General features: G+C 40.8%; 1 protein-coding gene across 10 annotated transcripts in view; it reads left to right on the forward strand.

Moving 5' to 3' along the window:
- The window catches only part of ST3GAL3 (ST3 beta-galactoside alpha-2,3-sialyltransferase 3), a 221934-nt gene that overhangs the window by 67402 nt on the left and 134187 nt on the right, over positions 1-20345 (forward strand). For 7 of the 10 annotated variants that reach the window (XR_004032577.1, XM_030823706.1, XM_030823710.1 and 4 more), the window contains exon 3: positions 13254-13301. The exons of the other annotated variants lie outside the window; for them this stretch is intronic. Coding sequence is in view for 6 of the 7 variants with exons in the window: in XM_030823706.1 (XP_030679566.1) it covers positions 13254-13301 (48 nt within the window). In the remaining variant the exon portion in view is untranslated. The remainder of the gene's footprint in view (positions 1-13253; positions 13302-20345) is intronic. 10 annotated transcript variants of the gene reach the window in all.

The following is a 20345-nucleotide window of genomic DNA, read 5'->3' on the forward strand; positions in this document are numbered from 1 at the left end:
GTTAGCCAGGATGGTCTCGATCTCCTAACCTCGTGATCCACCCGCCTCAGCCTCCCAAAGTGCTGGGATTACAGGCATGAGCCACCGCGCCCGGCTATTCTTTTTTTTTTTTTTTTTTTGAGACTGAGTTTCGCTCTTGTCAACCAGGCTGGAGTGCAATGGTGTGATCTCAGCTCACTGCAACCTCCACCTCCCAGTTCAAGTGATTCCCCTGCCTCAGCCTCCTGAGTAGATGGGATTACAGGCACCTGCCAGCAGGCCCGGCTAATTTTTGTATTTTTAGTAGAGATTGGGTTTTGCAATGTTGGCCAGGCTAGTCTCAAACTCCTGACCTCAGGTGATCCACCTGCCTCAGCCTCCCAAAGTGCTGGGATTGCAGGTGTGAGCCACTGCACCCAGCTAGATTTCTAACGGACTCTTCATTGGCCCTATTGGTAGGTATATGATATGCTGTAATAATTAAAGAACCAGATCAACTAGATTTGAAGCCCGAGTCCTATCCCTATAGGCTGTGTAATCTTGTGCAAGTTACTTTAGTGTTTGTTCGTATTGAAGTTATATATGTGCATAGTTTACAGGGCTTGTTCCCAACAACAAAAAAAGCACTTCCTCATTATCACCACTAGTTGACTTCCTACCTCCAAGAGGCATTCATTTTTAAGTCTTTCAAGTAATTTGTTTGGATTTTAACCTCTGAATCTCTAATAACAAGTGTATGTTGCCAGTTTTTGATTTTTCTGTTTTGAGTATTACCTACTGACTTTCTTCGGTGGAAGATGAATATTTAATACTCTGTCACACTCACCACTCTTCTACCACAACCATGCAATCTATCCTCCAATTCTCCTAATATAGTTAGAGCAATATTCAGTCTATATACTATGACCATAGAAACACTATTCATAGATACCATCATTACTGGTTTTTCACTGCATGTTTTGTTTTTCCTGAAGTCAGTAAAAGTCTTGCTTTTTGCTTTCCTTAGTTTTCTATGTATTTGTCACTAATTCAACCCTAAACTCTTCCCCAGTTGTATAAATCTTTCTCCATATGTTCAGACATGTTAGATTGCCTGTCAGCTTCATTTTCTTGAAGAACTCTTTTTGGGAGCCTCTGACATGCTCTCCTTGGATGGTTTGCTCTCTGTGTAGCTGCACATCTGTGGTCTTGAAGTCCCTGTCACCATCCTCTTGTGGTATATCTCATTTCCTGGGCCCCATATTTTTTTACTTCTTCATTTAATGGAACACGTACTGATTTCCTGAGAAAGGATACATGAGAGGTAATTTTTTGAGAACATACCTGAAAATGTCTTTATTCTGATTTCACATTTAACTGATAGTCTGGCTGCGTATAGAATTCTAGGTTAGAAACCATTTTCCCTCAGTATTTTGAAGATACTGCCCCCATTGTATTCTAGGCTTTTGGTGTTCCTCTTGAGGAGTCTTAATGCTATTCTGATTTTTAATTATTTATATAAAACCTGTTTGTAGTTGTTCTATCTGGAAATTTGAAATTTCATGATAATGTACCTTGACGGAGGGCTATTTTCATACTGTGCTGGACACTCAGAGGGCCCTTTTAAGCTCAAAAAACTCAAAACCTTTAGTTCTGGGACAACTTTATTGAGTTATTCTTTTAAGCATTTTCTCCTTTTCATTTTTTCCTGTATTCTTTCTTTCTAGAACTCCCATATTCAGAAGTCATGTTTTCTGGACTTGTCCTTTAATCTTTTAAAAATATTTTAATCATTTTCCATCTCTATCTTTTTCTTCTATATTGTAAGAAATTTCCTTAACTTTTCCAATCCCTTTTCCAGTCCTTTTTATTTCTGCTATTATGTGTTTCATTTTCCAGGGTTACTTTTTTCTTTTTGTTCACCTTACCAAATATATTTTTTATGATATCCTCTACCTGTTTCATGAATAACATTTCTTCTCTCTGAGGAGTTTAATGATTTTTTTTCCTGAGTTTTCATCCCCCTGAGTCTCTTCAGTGTTTCCATGTTGCATTTAGGTTTCATTTGTTTTGGTCTCCTGTCGTTATAGCAAAAACTTTACTCTAATGCCTCAAACAATCTTGGCTGTCTGCTCATATTTAGAAACCGGGAATCTTGCTTTTAGTATCATCTTCATTCCCTCTTCTATTGGTACCTGATGCTGCCAGTGATTGAGTCTTTGGGGAGTTCTGTGATGTATTTTACGTTCAGTTCAACTTTTCCCGCTACCAGCACAGGATTCAGCTTTCTTGAGTTTGCTGACTTCCACTTGTCTACTTGGTTTCCAGTTTTGTGTCTCTTCTGTCTTCGTCCTGGGTGCTTCTGCTTTACAATGAACATGCAGTTGTTTCTGTCACTGGGGGAGATTTGAATGGGGAGTAATCTAAATCAGGTCAACAAACTGGTTCCTATGCCAGATCTAGCCCACAGCTTGTTTTTGTGTGGCCTGACTTAAAAATGATTTTTTTATTTTTAGGCCAGGCACAGTGGCTCATGCCTGTAATCCCGGCATTTTAGGAGACTTTAGGAGGCAGGCAGATCATTTGAGTCCAGGAATTTGAAACCAGCCTGGGAAACATGGTGAAACCCCCACTCTACTAAAAACACAAAAAATTAGCCAGGCATGGTGGCACACGCCTCTAATCCCAGCTACTCGGGAGGCTGAGGCATGAGAATCACTTGAACCCAGGAGGCAGTGGTTGCAGTGAGCTGAGATCACGGCACTGCACTCCAGCCTGGGTGGCAGAGCAAGACTGTCTCAAAAAAAAAAAAAAAGAAAAAAAAACAAAACAAAAACATTTTTAAAGGGTTGCTAAGCAAAACAAAACAAAAAAACAGAAAGATATGTGACAGAGACTGTGGCCTACAACGCCTAAAATATTTACTGTCTACTTACAGAGAAAGTTTTTCAACCCCCAACTGAAATCTCCTATTTCAAACCAGAAGACTAGTTCCTTCCCTCCCAATTTCCACAGCCAATGATCACCTCCCATTTCACAGAGAAAACAAATCTATTGGGCAATCTACTTCTTACTCTCCCATCCCTATACCAAACCACCGTGGTTTGCAGGTTACCCATAATACTTCATTACGTCAAACTGCAATGAATTCGAAAGGTCATTGAAAACCTCCTTGTTACTGAATTCAGCCCCCTGTTTTTCAGTCTGTATTTTACTGGCTGCTGTATGACATTTGATAATGTGTGGCTTCCATTCTCACGGAGTTAACTGAGCCTGCTCTTTCTGAGATGACCAGTAGCATCCTAATTGGCAAACCCAAAGAATGCTTTCCACACCTTATCTTCTCCTTTCTTTTGCTACATTTAACATTATTGCTGCCCATCTATTTCTGGAATATTTCTACTCCCTTGTATTCTGTGGTAGTATTTCCTCTTAGTCCTCACCATCCCACATCTGATCAGTTTCCCAGTCCTGTCCATTCTCCCTTTGAATTTCATCCTGCCCCCAACAACCTCACGTGAGACCCTCATTGTCTGTCACCTGGCTTACCACAAAGCTGTCCTGCTAGGTCTTAGCCTCCTTAGGCTCTGTCTTTCACACTGCCACTAAAATGGTTTTCCTGAAGCAAAAATCTGTTGATATCATTAATTTTCTGAAAAATGTATAGTGTCTTTCGCTACTCTGTCTACTTTTACTCAATAAAATCCAAACTCCTAACTTGGTATTCAGAACCCCATCTGGTCTGCTTTTCTGCCTTATTTTCACTCTGTTTCTCCCTCTCTATATTCCTCTCCACTTATCAGTCCCCCTTTTACTTCAGCCACACTGTCATTAACGGTGATGATGCTGATGAGAAAAACACTAACAGCAGCATGTATTGAGGACTTAACTACATGCCAGGCACTGTGTTCAGTGCTTTATGTTAATTTGGACATCTAATCCTCATGACATGGCCTTATGAGGTGGGTTCTATTAATGGTCCACCAGTATGGCAAATATGAACTTGAAACATCTTTAAACTTTTTTTTTTCAATAGATCAGTGTCAAAATTCGTTTGGCAGTAAAATCTGACCTGAAATTGTATGAATGTATTTATAGTCCCTTTTAGCCTAAAGATTCATTTCATAGAAGAAATATTAACATTTAATTACGGGATGCTGCCCCAAACCTCATAGGGGGATGTTAAATAATATATGGTTTGTGCAGTATGCTGCTTTCCTAAAATCTGAACACTTTGGGATTCTAATACTATCTAGTTTGAGGGGGCTCAGATAAGAGATTTTGAACTTTGTGTTACTCTTTTTACAGATGAGGAAATTAAGGCTCAGCAAGATTAAGTAGGTTGCCCAAAGTTACATAGTGGGAAAAACAGCAGAGCCCAGATTAGCATCATGGTGGCCTGGTTCAAACGCATGCCTTGTCTGCTGTGCTGCACAGGTCCATGCCACCTGCAGGTCCCTGCCCTCGACCTCTTCTGGGTTGCTGGCCTTCTGCCCTCCCTGTTCTCCCAGTGCTCAGCCCTGGCTGACTTCCCTTCCACTCCTATTCACCCAGGCTGGCTCCTTTCAGTAGCAGCCTCCATGCCTTTACCCCCTTGTCCTCCTGAAAATGTCCCACTGATACCAAGCTCTGACCAAGTCTGCCCATCTGTCTCTGATTGGGCTGTCTTTCATTTGAGACTCGATAGAAAGGCGAATCACACTCATCTCCCAGTTTCAGACTGTGCCCTATTCAGTACTTGGCAATATTGCCTTTTCCATTTCCTTTATCAGCTTCCTTTCCTGTTTCTGGAGCAGCTGTACTAAAACTTTTCCCATCCCCTGAGCTCCAAACTTTATATACCATCTTACTCTAAGTTTCAGCAGCACATGCCTAGTTCCGTATTCATTCCACCTGCTTGAGTCGTACACACAGGGGTTTGTAAGCAGTGCCACCCTTACACCACACCCCCCCTCCCCCCCCAGTCTTAGAGGGCAGCAGCTGGTAGAATTCCAGCTACTCCCAGACTTCCTGATCTCCCTGTGAGCGCTGTTGCCCTAGGGGGTGTCCTGCCCCTGATCTGCAGCCAGGTACCTTTTGTCTCCTGGCATGACATAGCAGTTTCTTCCTCAATTTCATGGTGACTCACTTTTTAAAAATAGTCTTTGATGTGTCAAAGCCTTTTTATGAAGGTCTAAATAGATTGTATTGACTGGTTCCCTTTCAGTCACATGCATTTTTACCTCCTGAAAGAAACCCTACTAAATTAGTTAGGTATGATTTTACCTTCCTGAAACCACACACCCCTCACTTTCCATGCTTCAGTGCCTTTCCATAGCTGTTCCCACACTACCAGTACAGCCTGTCCTATAAGGTCATCTCATACCAGCTTAAGTACTATCTCCTCCATATCTTCCCAGTTTCTCCCAGCCAAAAATTCTCCTTGCATCTAAACTCCTACAGGCCAGGCGTGGTGGCTCACGTCTGTAATCCCAGCACTTTGGGAGGCCGAGGCGGGTGGATCATTTGAGGTCAGGAGTTCGAGACAAGCCTGGCCAACATGGTGAAACCCCGTCTCTACTAAAAATACAAAAATTGGCCGGGTGTGGTGGCACATGCCTGTAGTCCCGGCTACTTGGGAGGCTAAGGCAGGAGAATCGCTTGAACCTGGGAGGCAGAGGTTTCAGTGAGCCGAGATCGCACCACTGTACTCCAGCCGGGGTGACAGAGCGAGACTCTGTCTTAAAATAAATAAGTAAGTAAAAATAAACTCCCATAGCAACTTCTCTAGAGACTTGTAATATCGTTATTTGAATCTCTCTATTATCTCTCTGATGGTTCAAAAGCTCTTTGATGTCAGAGACCATGTCTGATCTTTTCATACAGTCTCTCGAGCTTAGTAAGAACTCTATATGTTTGGTAAGTTAAATTAATGAAATCTAAGGAGAAACTTCTTGACATAAGTCTGCTGCATCAACAGCTTCCATTCACAGTTGAGTCTTTGCCATCAAACTGTTGTACAGAAATTGTTCCCACTGAAGTTACAGATGCCCCCCAGTGAATAATTCTGTGCTATCTTTTCAGCCATCAGCTTCTTCCACCTCTTTGCCACATTGGGATACTCCTTGTGATCAATTCTCACCTCCTTTGGCTTTCTCTGTCCTGCTACTCCTGTCTCTGATTATTTCACTGTTTTCTTGTCCATATTATCACATCCTCCTAAATTAATGATGATGTTTTTTCTCCTCAGACTTTTCTTTTCTCTGTTTGTCTGCAGGAATCTCATTTACTCAGGTTTTGTTTGGGATTGGGGTTGGGAGGGAAGAAATTGAGGGACTAAGACTAGGGGTTAGATCCCTTCAGGATCTAAACAGTGGAGAGACTAAAAAACAAGAAACAGGTGGTGACGTGAACATTGAGGTATCAGTTCTGTTAACAGACTGCTAAACCTCCAAAGTTAAGGGCTCTTTCATAAAGCTAGATTGAAGAAGAAAGTTGAGAGCCGTGATCCAAGTGGAGCCTCTGCTTCTGAGCTTCAGACCCTGCTGATGAGACATGTTTGGCTCAGATCCAGCCTGGTGGCAGGTTCACCTCACACAGCCATCCAGAAGGCAGAGGCCCCAGGGTGTTGAAGCGCGAGGGCTGGAAGGTGAGGTGAGTCCGCTCAGACTGCAGACAGCTCCAGCATAGGAAGAGACATGAAGAGTATCAACTATAGGCAAGGCCTTCTGGGAACTGAAGAAAAACCAAACCTCAAGGCCTCGTGGAAAGATGATCCATGGGATAGCTGGTTGTCACAGAGATTGGAACAGGGACAACGTTCTGAATCTAAAGTTGTCTTGCTGCCCTCAACAGCAGGGTTGTGACTCTTGGCTCTGATGCTCTGCCACTAATGTGGGCGCTAGGGCCCAGCATCTAGCGCAGCCTACAGCATCTAAGCCTCTACACTTCTTTGTCTGCTTGTGTCTCCTACCAATCCCCCAACTCTCTGTACTTCCCAATTTAAATTCCCAAAAGAGAGACCCTATCTGTCTCTAGGTGGATGATGAAGTCTATGGATTACCTTCCCTTGAGCCCATGGGCCAGTTGTCAGTGGCCAGAGGGGAGGAAGGGTCATGTGGTTAGGATGCAGCCTACTTTCTGTCAAGCAACAGTCAGCATCCATTTGCCCAGGCCCAAGCTGGATATCATCCTCTTCCCTTCCTGTCTCACTCATGTCCCATCAGTCACTACATCCTGAAGTTTTCCCTTGTAAGCATTTTTTTGGCGTTTCTCCTTTTTTCTCTGTTCCCATTGCCATCGACCCGGTTCAGGCCACCATCACTTCTCACCCAGAGGGTTGCATGAGTCTCCTCCTTATTGATCTCCCTGTCTTCAGTCTCTCTCCCCTAATCTACCTTTTACTCAGTTGCCAGAATAATCAATTTAGTTCCCACATAGTGGCCAAAGTTTTTATTTTTAAAATATAAATCTGACTCTGTTACTTCCGGGGTTTTAAGCAGGGCTTCTCATTGCTAATGAAATGGAACACAGACATCTTTCTGCGGCCTGTACACCCTCCTGCAGATGCGGCTCCTGTCTTCCTCTCTGACCTCGTTTTCCCACCTCCTGCTTTCTGTGCTCTGTGCGCCAGCAACACTGACCTTCTGACTTCTTCTTTAGATGTAGCAGGGCTGCTGTACTTGCTTTTCCTTCTGCCTGGAACTCTTTCTCTTGATCTTTTCTTAGCTGGCTTCTGTCTCCAGGTCTCAGCCTGGGTGCCGCCTCCTCAGAGAAGCCTTCCTGAAACACCCTGTCTAACACTGCCTGTACCTCTACCCTTGGTCTCCATTACATGCTTTAATATTCTTCGTACTGCTTATCACTGTTCAATTATTTTGTTCATTTCATTTGTTTGGTTGTTTCGTATCTCCCTGACTAAAACAAAAATTCCTTGAGAATAAGAACATTTTTGTTCTTACTCACTACTGTATTTTCAAGCCTAGTGTGTAGTAGTTTCCCAGTAAACATCTGTTAAATTGATAAACAGTGAAATCTCCCTTGTTACTGTTTTTCCCATGGCTGTGTCTTGTGTTTAGCTTTATATGTATTTTTATTTTACCTGTTAGGTTGTGAGCTACTTGAGGGAACAATTTTCTTTTAGTTCATTTTTATGTCTCTCAGGCTTACACATGGTAATTGGCTGAAGATAAGTATACCCCAAAAGGTAGCTCATTCACCACATAATTTGTGCTCTGGAAACTTGTCCAATGGCAGAAAGACTGAGCCCCATTCTTCTTCATACTCCCTTTGGATTCCTTTTATTCCACTTCAGAAACCAGACACAGGAAACATCTGACTATAATAAAAGATTGCCAGTAAATTCTAGGTTTCCTCATTGAACAAAGTCATGTGCAGCAAGGCTGTGCTGTACTTTGGTCTGGAATTCTGTTTGGTCACTTCTATGGCATGCCACATGGCTGCCTCTGGCCTGGGAGCCATGAACAGCTGGAGCCTGGGGTGACTGAAGTAAAAATGACATATTTGCTAGCCTGAAAGGGAGAAGTCTGGATATTCTTGCTCTGTTCCTTGCAAAGCAAGTTTTCCCGTTAGCTGTCAAAGTGGTTTATAACTAAAATAATCTTACATCCTTTAGAATAAATCACAAATAATGAATGGCCAAACTGTTTCTGAAGTCAAAGCAAAATTCATCAAAACAAAATTCATCAAACCTTCAATGCTCACAGCAGATTTCATTAAAAAACTTACACAAAACATGCATATGTCACTAACTTCCTCTGAAAATTTCTGCCCTCTCACTTGCCTCTTCTGAGGTTTAAAAATGTGTGATCGTAGGAGCATTCTACTACCATTGGAAATAATATTTGCAAAGACTTTGACTCTTTCCAGTAGACTGTCACCTGTTTGATGCTTACCCTTATCACTTTATTTTTATCATAAGTGCTTATGAAGTGGTCTGTCTTCCTTGGCTTGAAGGCGAAGGCTATCTCTAATTTGGCTCCATGGGGCCTTTCGCGTAATAGCCACTTGATAATATTTGTGAGAAGGAGGGAGAAGTAAAGAAGGGCGAGGAAAGCCCAGTCCATTTAGACTGATATTGTTGGGGTATATTTAAGTATCATGAACTATAAGGATGACCTCAGTAATTAAAGAGAAAAGCTCAACAGCGTTTAAGCATGTACAATGAATAATGAAGGCATTCAAGAACCTGCCATCCTTTGGCATTGGTACCAGTGAGTTGGAGGTTAAAATCCTAGAGCGGGATTCAGAAGATCTTTTTTGAACTTTTTGTCCCCTCAAATGATGCAAGTAATACATGTTTACTGTGCAAATTTTACAAAAATGCAGAGAATAAGCATTACTATAATTCAGCCACCCAGAGACAACCACGTTTTTAGTCTCTTTTAGTCTTAATTAGTTTTAGTCTTTTAGTTAACTTTTAGCCTTTTTTCTGTACATGTCATTTGAAAAGTTTAAAAGAGACTTTATATCAGGACTGCTTGTGAGTACAAAGAAGATAAATTGCAATTGGAAAAATACTTGTCAACTGCAATAAAAATTTGAAATGCTTGTTTTTATTGTTGCTCATCTGGGCAGTCAGCTCCTCAGAATTCCATTCCCAATCTTCTTCAGGGGAATGTGATCTCTTGCCTAGAAAACTCTTAGGATGCTTTTCTTATTCCTCCTCTGCAGAGACTCTTTGTGTGAGCACTCATTTTCCTAGGGTGAGGCCAGGTTTGGACCCCTGAACCTTCACAGGTCAAGCACACTTCAGGACTGATTGGAACTGATGGGAGTCAATACCCAGAATGGATTTTACCTCCAACTTGTAAAATATCACTTAGATAACATCACCTTTGAAAGAAAGCAAGAATATTCACCAGCTTATTTCTTAGTTGAATAAACATATTGACCACTTTGTATGTGTCTGTCATTAGTTAGGCATCAAAGCCTCAGAATGAATAGACAATCTTTGTCTTCAGGGAATTTTCAGTTTAATGAAAGAAGAAGAAAAGCAAACAAGGATTATAATGCAGTATAATGAATGCCATAATAGAAGTACAGTGATGGCCTAAAGAAGTAAGTGAGCAGAATTGATCAGAGAGGTCTTCAAGAAGAAGGGGTCAATTGAGTTGGTCTTAATGGAAAAGTGGGAGGTTTTTTTTTTTTTTTTTAATGCAGACCTGCAGAGAAGACAATGTGTTCAATGTCTGAAGACATGAAGGCGTGCATCTCTTGGGAAATAAAAGTAATTTCGCATATCTGGAACTCGAGGTGGTAAATGAGGCAAATGGTAAAGACATTGAATGTCAGAGCTTGAACTTTATCTTACAGGCCACAGGAAGCCTCTGAAGGGTTTTATTAAAGAACAGAGACACAATCTGTTATACTTTTTGGAGAAATCAGTAGAAAGGATGGATGGAAATGGGCTATGTTGGAGGCAGAGGTGTGTTTTGGGGGCAATAAGAGCAGTCCCAGCAAAAGATGATAGGCAGATGTCCAGAAAAGCGAATCTATAGACAGAAAGTAACTTGGTGGTTCCTGGGGTTGGAGGTGGGGACAGGGAATGACTGAATGGACATGAGGGATCTTTCTGGAGTGATGAGAATGTTCTAAATTGGATTGTGATGATGGTTATGGAGCTCTGTAAGTTTTCTAAAAATCATTGAATTGCACACTTATATGAGTGAATTTCATGGTACATGAATTATACCTCAATAAAGCTGTTTTTAAAAGCAGGGGTTGGAGGAGTCAGTCTTCTCAATGAGAGGAGATAAATGTGAGAAATGCTGATAAAGAAGTAGAATAGGCCAGACATGATGGCTCGTGCCTGTAATCCCAACATTTTGGGAGGTCAAAGCAGGAGGATCACTTGAGGCCAGGAATTTGAAACCAGCCTGGGCAATATGGCAAGACGCTCATCTCTAAAAAAAAATTGAAAAGTTAGCCAGGCAGGGTGGCACATGCACCTGTAGTCCTAGCTGTTGAGGAGGCTGATGTGAGTGGATGACTTGAGCCCAGGTGTTAGAGGCTGCAGTGAGCCACAATTGCACCACTGCACTCCAGCCAAGGGGACAGGGCAAGACTCTGTCTCTATTAAAAAAAAAAAAGAAGAGTAGAATTTATAAGAGTTAGACATTGATTGTATGAGACAGGATGGTCACCTATCTGTTCAGCCAAGTGTCCTGATTGTGATTCTACATTTTGTAAAAAAGTGGCAACCCTACCTTTTTCTTGGCAGATTTCAAAGCATATGGATCTATCTTTAACTGGCAGTACAGAGTATCTGCCTCAGAAACCACATCCTCCAGCTCTCTGCCACCCAGTTCTTAGCAAACACATGGCTGTGAGAAAAAAATATTGATGAAAGAGTGTCTGAAGGTTTGTGATTCATTCATTTTTCTATACGTTGTTATTCAGCAAATATTGAGTGCCAGGTGTAGCAGTGAATAAAGCAGATTTGGTGTCTTGCCTTTATGAAACTTACAACCTAGCAGTGGGAACAGATGTTATGTACAGTTATGATAACTGTTGTGTTGAATGTCCATGTGCAATGAGAGAAAATGCCGATAATGCTTGGGTGGGGTGTGGCTCTAGCCTCTGGTGCCATTTGCATCCCGCTGACACTCCTTTGGAGTAAGTCTTTGGAATCTGATCCCTTTTGAGTCTGAGGTCTGGGGTTATCTTGGGCCTTACATCATCTTGGTGCCCCTTATAATTGTTTTTATTGAACTCTATGTTTAATTTATGCCATCATTTGGCATTGGCTTATGTTGTAAGAAACAGCCATACAAGATTTACAGCTGCTTAGTATAGAAATGTAGAATATACAATCTTCAACATCATACGGCGTCTCCTTTTTTTTTTTTTTGACATGGAGTCTCACTCTGTCACCAAGCTGGAGTCCAGTGGCGTGATGTCGGCTCACTGCAACCTCCGCCTCCCAGGTTCAAGTGCTTCTCCTGCCTCAGCCTCCCAAGTAGCCGGGACTACAGGCACGTGTACCACGCCCAGCTAATTTTTTTTTTGTATTTTTAGTGGAGACTGGGTTTCACCATGTTGACCAGGATGGTCTCGATCTCTTGACCTCGTGATCTACGCGCCTCAGCCTCCCAAAGGGCTGGGATTACAGGCTTGAGCCACTGCACCCTGCCGGCATCTCTTTTTCTTACGCCCACCAGAGAAAGTTCTCTCTGATCACTGTACAGTATTTGCTTTTATGTTTTGGTCTTTCAGTTGCTCTGGAGCACCAGACTCCGTTTTGCCTCAGGTCTTCACACATGGCCTTCCCTCTGCTTTGAATGTCCCATTCCATTCTTGTTGGGTTTGACCCTCACTTATCCTTCAGCTATGAGTTCAAGTGTCACTTCTTCAGAGATGTCTTCCCTATCCAGCACCCACTCCCCTTCTGTACTCAGTCCAGTTCCTAATATAAACTTTCATAACACTTTCTTTTTTTCTCTTTTATCAGTTTCTGGTTAAATAGTTTGTTCTTTGGTAACATTTTTTTCTCCTAGACTGATAGCAGAAAGATCAATAAGGATAGAGACCATGCTTTTTCTGTTTGCTGCTGTATCTCAGTCACAGTATAGTATCTTGCACATAACAGTTGCCCAATGCATATTTATTGGACATTCGATTGAATGAATGAATGAATGAATGAATGCCTGTGGGTACTGAATCTTGTAACTGTTCATTTCCTTTTTTCTTTGGCTCTTTGGAGGCTCAGGCCCTGATTCTGCCTGCGGTGTTTGCATAGGTACTCATGGCATGCATTTTGTGCACTAACATTTCCCCAACTATATAGTCTTTTTCCTTTCTTTGACGTCTTCATTTTAAAATTCTAGTGTATACTGTAAATTTCAATAGGCCACTATAAGCCTTTTTTGGGGAAGAAACAATAAACAATTGAGTATATAAGTAGAAGAAAGGGCAAGATCAAAGGGGAAATGTTAGTGCCTTTAACTAGATTCAGGAAGGAAGTTTTATTTTGCTTTGTTTTAATTCCATTTTCACTAGAAGAAAGAAAAAGAAGTAAATTTGTCCCCTAATCTGGCAAGAAATGCCTCTAAAGAATTTGGGGCCTGTCCCTGCCCTGAGATGTCTCTCCCTCTGGCAGGAGGCAAGGGGTACTGGGCTGGGCAGGGTCTCCTGGCTCAGTGGATGGGTGGGCATGGGCCTGGGAGGCTGGGCTATTCGACTGAGTTCCCTTCCAGTTGACTCTCCTTTGAGGGAGGGTTTGGGCAGAGCCAGTGGGAGCTTGCTTTTTTATTATAAGAAGGAGAAAGAAATGAACTTGTCCTCTTGTGTTGCAGATTCAGTGGTTCTTTCCTTTGACTCCGCTGGACAAACACTAGGCTCAGGTACCAACTCTTCCCCTCTTATCATCTTTTTGGCCTTCAATATTAGCCGTATTTTTTATGAAGTCTAATCAAGTATGGGTGGGGAGGGCAATGGAATATCCCAGAATTGGGGGAAGTCTCAAGAAGCCTTTCTAGAGACTTTATGGTCAGGGAAGCAGAAGAGGGACATATCCAGATAACTTTTCCAGTTACTTTAAAAGTGTGCACAGAGGAGTTGCAGTAGATGCTGCCTCTTCATTCAGAGTTGTCAAGAGTCATATAAAAGGATGTCTGTTTTCTGTGCATATATCCTGTCTCAGAAGGTGGGGCAGAGGGCATTGAAAGACCCCAGGCTGTGGGAATGCTGGAGCAGATAACCATCAGGGCTCCCTACTAGAATGCTGGGCTGGTGGGAGCATCCCAGTTTCCTGAGGACATACACTCCATTGCACATTTACACGCACACCCCATATATTCAAATACAGACCTCTTCCAGGAGAGGAGTACCACACTGTACTGTGTACTCATGCCAAAATGCACGTAGGTAGACACACTCCTCCTCTTCCCTGTTTACAGTGCAAGACACACAGATCAGCACACCTGCCCCAAATTCGCCCAGACCCAGTGGAGCCTGGCTCTGCCATGTCTGAGGCAGTTTACCTGTTCCACATCACTGTGCCTGTTGACAGGAAGTGGGAAGAGACTACTTTGATTCCTCAGCTTGCTGCCATTGGGTCCCTATGGGAGCCTCAGAATGACGTGACTTTGAGGGAAGAGTATCTCTGTGTTTTTAGGTAAAGTCAGGTGGGCCTCGTACCATGGGTACTGCTAGTGAATGCCAGGGAGACTGCTGGCCTGTTGAGGGCAGTTAATTCATTTTGCCATCCTTAGATATGGTAGATTGATGATGCACAAAACAGCCATGAGGTTCAGGCAGTTGTAGTAGAGTGGACGAGGAAAGACATTCAGAGAATATGATCACAGCCACCACTATTTACTGAGGGCCTGCCTGTTTTACTGTGTGCCAGCACTGTGCTGAGTGCTTTATACACCTCTCAGCTATCTCTTTTTTTTTTTTTTTTTTTTTTTTTTTTTTTTTTTGCATCTGCTTTTATACATCTCGCTACTCTTAGCATCTCTAGCTTTTATATTTTTTTTTTTTTTTTTTTTTTTTTTTTTTTTTTTTTTTTTTTTTTATTGTATTTTTATTTTTAATGTTTATGGCTACATAGTGGGTGTATATATTTATAGTGTACATGAGATGTTTTGATACAGGCATACAATAAGTAATAATCACATCAGAGTAAATGAGGTATCCATTACCTGAAGCATTTACAGTTTGTGTTACAGACATTTCAATTATACTCTTTTAATTATTTCAAAATATACAATAAATTTTTGTTGACTGTAATCACTCTACTGTGCTTTCAAATACCAGATCTCCTTACAATAGCTGTGATATCTTTAATTATAGATAAAGAAGCTAATGCTCAAAGACGTGAGGTAACCTGTTCAGGGCCATTCGTATCTGTCTAACTCTAGAGCCCATCCTCTCTCCCTTAGCATCTTTCTGTCACATACCTTGTGTGCTTCCCACCAAAATGCTGAGGCTATGAGAAGTCACTTTAAGGTAGAGTGGACAGACAGAAAGAGTTCTTAAATGGATCCAAAACTTGTGTCTATTTGTATAGTAAAAGATTGGTCATTTTATTACATAAAAGTTAAGAACTTCTATTAATCAAAAGACCCTATTAAGAGAGTGAAAAGGCAGGCTGGATAGGCATAGTGGCTCACACCTGTAATCTCAGCCCTTTGGGAGGCTGAGGCAGGAGGACAGCTTGAGGCCAGGAATTTGTGACCAGCTTGGGTAACACAGTGAGAACCCAACTCTACAAAAATTTTTTTAAAATAGTAAGGGCATAGTGGCGTGTGCCTGTAGTCTGAGGTACTCAGGATTCTGAGCAGGAGGATCACTTGAGCCCAGGAGTTGGAGGCTGCAGTGAGCTATGATTGCACCACTGCACTCCAACCTGGGTGACACAGTGAGACCCTGTCTCTGAAAAAAAAAAAAAAAAGAAAGAAAAAAAGAAGAGAGAGAGTGAAAGGAAATCCAGAGTGAAAAAAAGATCTTTACAACACAAATAATCAACCAAAGGCTTGTTTCCGGAACAAAGAACGACAGAAATCAATAGGAATAAAGGAGCAACCCATTACAGAAATGAGCAAGACTTGAACAGGCATTTCACAAAAGAGGAAGTCCAAATGGCCAATAAACCCATGAAAAGGTGTTTGATTGTATTAGTACTCAGCAAAATGCAAATTAGAATCCCAATGAGAGATCAACACACATCTACCAAATGGCAAAACTTGAAAAGCCTGACAATTCCAATGTTGATAAGGATGTGGTGCAGTGGAAACTCTGATTTTCTACTTGTTGGAGCATAATTTGGTACAACCACTGTGGAATAAATTATGGCAGTATCTAGCTAAATTTGGATATACACATACCTGGTGACTTAGCAATTCCTCCTCTAGGTATATTATCTGCAGAAATGGATGCTTATACATAACAGGACGTATATATGCAAGATACGTGTATAAGAATGTTTATAAGAACATTGTTCATAATTGTCAAAAACCAAAAACAATCCAAATACCTAACAACAGTAGAATGAATATGCAAATTGTATTATATTCATAGGGAACAGTAAAAATGAGCAAACCATAGCCAGATGCAACAATGTGGATAAATATTAAAGACATATTGTTGGGTGAAAGAAGTCAGACAAAACAGTACATACTGTGTTTATCCTTTCATAAAAAGTTCAAAAACAAATGAAATTAAACCATATTTGCTTTTAGATATGTAATTCAGTATTAAAACTATAAAGAAAAGCAAGGAATTGAATTCTATAATAGCTAGATGGTGGTGTTCAAGGGGGTATGTTGAGGGATGGGCACAGGGGGGCTTCTAGTGTGTTGATGTATTATTTTTAGTGACCTGAAGGGGTTATATAGGTGTCCATTTTACAGTAACTCACTAGCTGTGAGTTGTATTAAAAATGTAAAATATAGCAAATATATAGAAAAGTACATAAAACCTCAATGTACAGCTAATAACGTACAAGGGGATTTTGGTCCTCAGCCTCCATTGCCCTTGGAGTTATAAAAAGATCTTGGGCTTAATCTGCAAATAACTATGGACCATGGCAATAAGCCTCCCAGGTTTGTACATGGTTCTCAGTGAAGGCTGGCAAAGAATGAGAATTCAGACATTTTTCCACTGATTGCCTCTTAGTGGAGGATAGATCAAGCTGATTCAGAGTCAGCCTCAAATTATAACTGGTTTTCAGTTTACCTAGCCTTCAGTTTTCCTGACAACACCTACCAGCTTCCACACCTAGTTCTGCCTTATTCATGCTCTCATGGAGTATTCGCAAGAAGCCAATAGTTTTGCTATCTCATGCTTTGCATCAAGCCTAAAAGGGAATGGTACCAGGCAAGAGCTGGGCAGAGCTCTTCACAGTGGCCACTTTACTGCTTTATTTGGAGAGAATTTACAAAGCGCTGGGCATACCACATTGCCAAAAACGTTTTAGAACTTTAGCAGGATAACTTTGGAATTAATCCCTATTTGACTTTCTTTCTGTTAGTGTAGGTACTTAAAAGTAAGAAAAAAGGTTCCAGTTCCAGATAAGACGGAGTGAGCACACTCACTCTATCTCTGAATGTAGCTAAAGGCCTTTTCAGAATGCATTTAATAGCAATTTGAGGACTCTGAAACATAAATAGTAGCAGACAGATAGGGGAAGAATACCAGAATTCAATGTATTACTGAACTGGCAGTGAATTTCCTATTTTCCCTTCAGTGTCCCATGTCTTGGACTCAAGGCACCTCAAACCCCAGCAATGGACACCAAGGCATAAACAGCTTCAGGAAAAGACCTCTAGTTAAAGCTCTGGGGTGGGAAAAAGGCTCCCAAGGCTCAGACAGAGAGGGATATCCCAAAAGTTGTTCCTCATGCCCCAGCCCCCAGGCAATCCCACAGTGATGGTGGTTGGGACAGTGGCAGCAGTAGGCCCTTCAAGCACCTAAAACTGAGAGAGAAGAACCTTCCTCTCTGATCAGAGGAGCTATAGTCCCAAGAGGATGGGGTGCAATTTTGGTTGCTTGTTTTCTGTCTTTGCCTTCCTGCTGCTTGGCCCCAGATTTGAGTGCAGTTCAGAAAATTCATGGCAGAATGTGGTAACTAAAGCCCCAGCTTTCTGGCCAGAGGCCCAGGAAGGGGAGGCCCAAGAAACCAGAAGGCACAAAAGAGAAAACAAAGGGAAAGGGAGCTCAGGAAAGCAACCCCTTTAAGTTATTTATGGACTTAAGGATAACCCAAACTGTGCATGTGTGCATCTGATTCTAAACAACATACCAAAGACTTTCAGAACTGACCTAAGGGACAGACCACTGCCCAAGTCCCAGACTGGATGCACACACAGAGAACTCTTCTGAATAGGCTTTGAAAATGGAACTGATGTTGAAACCACAACCCACAGAAGGCTAGTTGGAATTTGCTGCCTGAACCCAACCTGGTTGATTGTCTGCTAAAACAAAACTATGAACATTCTCCACTGGATTTAAACAAGATGTAGAGTCTCATAATAATATTCAAAATATCCCAGATATGAACCAAAATGAAGAACAAGGAAAATATGAACTTGCATGGGAAAAGTTGATCAACCAATGCCAGTGCTGAGGTGACACAGATGTTTGAATAATCTAACAAAGACTTTTTAAACAGCTATGATAAAAATGCTCCCCAAAGTAAAGGCAAATTCTGTTGAAATGCATAGAAAACTAGAAAATCTTAGCAAAAAAAGTAAAGGTTAGGTGCAGTGGCCCATGCCTGTAATCCCAACACTTTGGGAGGCTGAGGCAGGAGGATCACTTGAGACTAGGAGTTTGAGACCAGCCTGGGCAACACTGTGGAGAACTCTTCTCTACAAAATTAAAGAAGAATATTATCCAGGCATGGTGGCACACACCTGTAGTCTCAGCTACTTGGGAGGCTGGGGCAGGAGGATCACTTGAGCCCAGGAGTTCAAGGCTGCAGTTAGCTATGATCACACCAGCCTAGGTGCACTCTGCACTCCAGCCTAGGTGACAGTGAGACCCTATCTCTAAAAAATTTAAAAATATAGAAGATTTTTTTTTTAATTTTTTTTTTTTTTTTTTTTTTTTTTTTTTTTTTTTTTTTTTTTTTTTTTTTTTTTTTTTTTTTTTTTTTTTTTTTTTTTTTTTTTTTTTTTTTTTTTTTTTTTTTTTTTTTTTTTTTTTTTTTTTTTTTTTTTTTTTTTTTTTTTTTTTTTTTTTTTTTTTTTTTTTTTTTTTTTTTTTTTTTTTTTTTTTTTTTTTTTTTTTTTTTTTTTTTTTTTTTTTTTTTTTTTTTTTTTTTTTTTTTTTTTTTTTTTTTTTTTTTTTTTTTTTTTTTTTTTTTTTTTTTTTTTTTTTTTTTTTTTTTTTTTTTTTTTTTTTTTTTTTTTTTTTTTTTTTTTTTTTTTTTTTTTTTTTTTTTTTTTTTTTTTTTTTTTTTTTTTTTAAATGAAGGTCTTAGCAAAGAAAAAAAGAGGAAGAAAATATAAAGAAGAACCAAATAAAGCAATAAAACTATCCAATTGGAACAACAGAGAAAATCTTTTAAAAGTTAAACAGAGCCTAGTGACTTGTGAGACAATACCAGAAGGTTTACCATTCGTGTCTTCAGAGTTCCATAAGAAATATTTGAAGAAACAGTGGCTAAAACGTCCCAAATTTGGTGACCAAGTGTGGTTTATCCTGGGAATGGAAGGCTGGTTCAACAATGAAAAAATCAATATAATCCACCGTATTAACTGTCTAAAGAAAAAAAACTGCATGGTCTTACTAATTGATGAAGAAAACGCATTTGACAGAATGCAACATCCATTTATGATAAAAATGCCCAGCAAACATAGAAAGAAACTTCTTCAGCCTGACGTCGGCCATCTGCAAAAACCTACAGCAAACTTCATACTTTATGGTAAATGACTGCTCTACCCCTAACATCAGGAAACACTTCTGGAAGGTCTAGTCAATGTAATAAAGCAATAAAAAGGATACAGAATGGAAAGGAAGAAACAAAATTAACCCTTTTCATAGATGACGTGATTGCCTACATAGGAAATCCCAAGGAATCTACAAAAACATTCCTAGAACTAATAACTGAGTTTAGCAAGATGACAGGATACGAGGTCAAAACACAGAAGTTCATGTTTTTAAGTACCAGCAATGAACAATTGAAAACCAAAATTTAAAACACATTTATAGCAGCTTCCCGAAACCAAATGCTTATGTGTAAATGCTTATATATAAATCTGATGAAACATATATAGGACCTGTATGCTGAAACTAGTTCCTCTCCCACTTTTTCTTCCCCATCTACCCAACTGAAAGTTCAGGCTGCAAACCTAGAATCACCCTGATTGTTCCTCTTCCTTTACCCTCTCCCCCTTTCCTGTCTTCACAATGTGTTCTTCTCTAGCTGCTTCTTTCTAGCACCACTGCCCAAGGTACCGTCTTCTCTTCCCTAGACTAAAACATCTCCTGACTGGCCTGTCTGTGCCACTTATTGCCTTCTGTACATTGTAGCCAGAGTAATCTTCCAGAAACATAAATCGGATCCTGTCTTGTTACCACTGAAGCCTCTCCAGTGACCTTACAGTACACTTACAATAAAATCCAAACTTGTCCCTCCTTCCTGAGTCCTACTTACCTCTCCGATTTCCCTGTAGTTCATTTGCCCTCAGCCCACTGCCCTCACGCTACATTGGCTCCTTGAGGATGTCAGGTCCTTTCCTGCCTCAGGGTCTTTGTGCTTGCTGTTCCCACTTCCTAGACTGTTCTTACCTCCTGCTTTGCATTGCTGTCTTCAGGCCTCTGTCCCACTGTCATCTCTGCCAGAAGGTCTTCCCAGACCACTTCATCTAAAGTAGTCCACTCCTCTAACCAGTCCTTCTTTAAAAAGGTATGTCTTCAGTTTTTCTTAGCACGCCTCC

The sequence above is a fragment of the Nomascus leucogenys genome, chromosome 12 (genome assembly GCF_006542625.1).
Source record: "Nomascus leucogenys isolate Asia chromosome 12, Asia_NLE_v1, whole genome shotgun sequence".
Classification (NCBI taxonomy): domain Eukaryota; kingdom Metazoa; phylum Chordata; class Mammalia; order Primates; family Hylobatidae; genus Nomascus; species Nomascus leucogenys.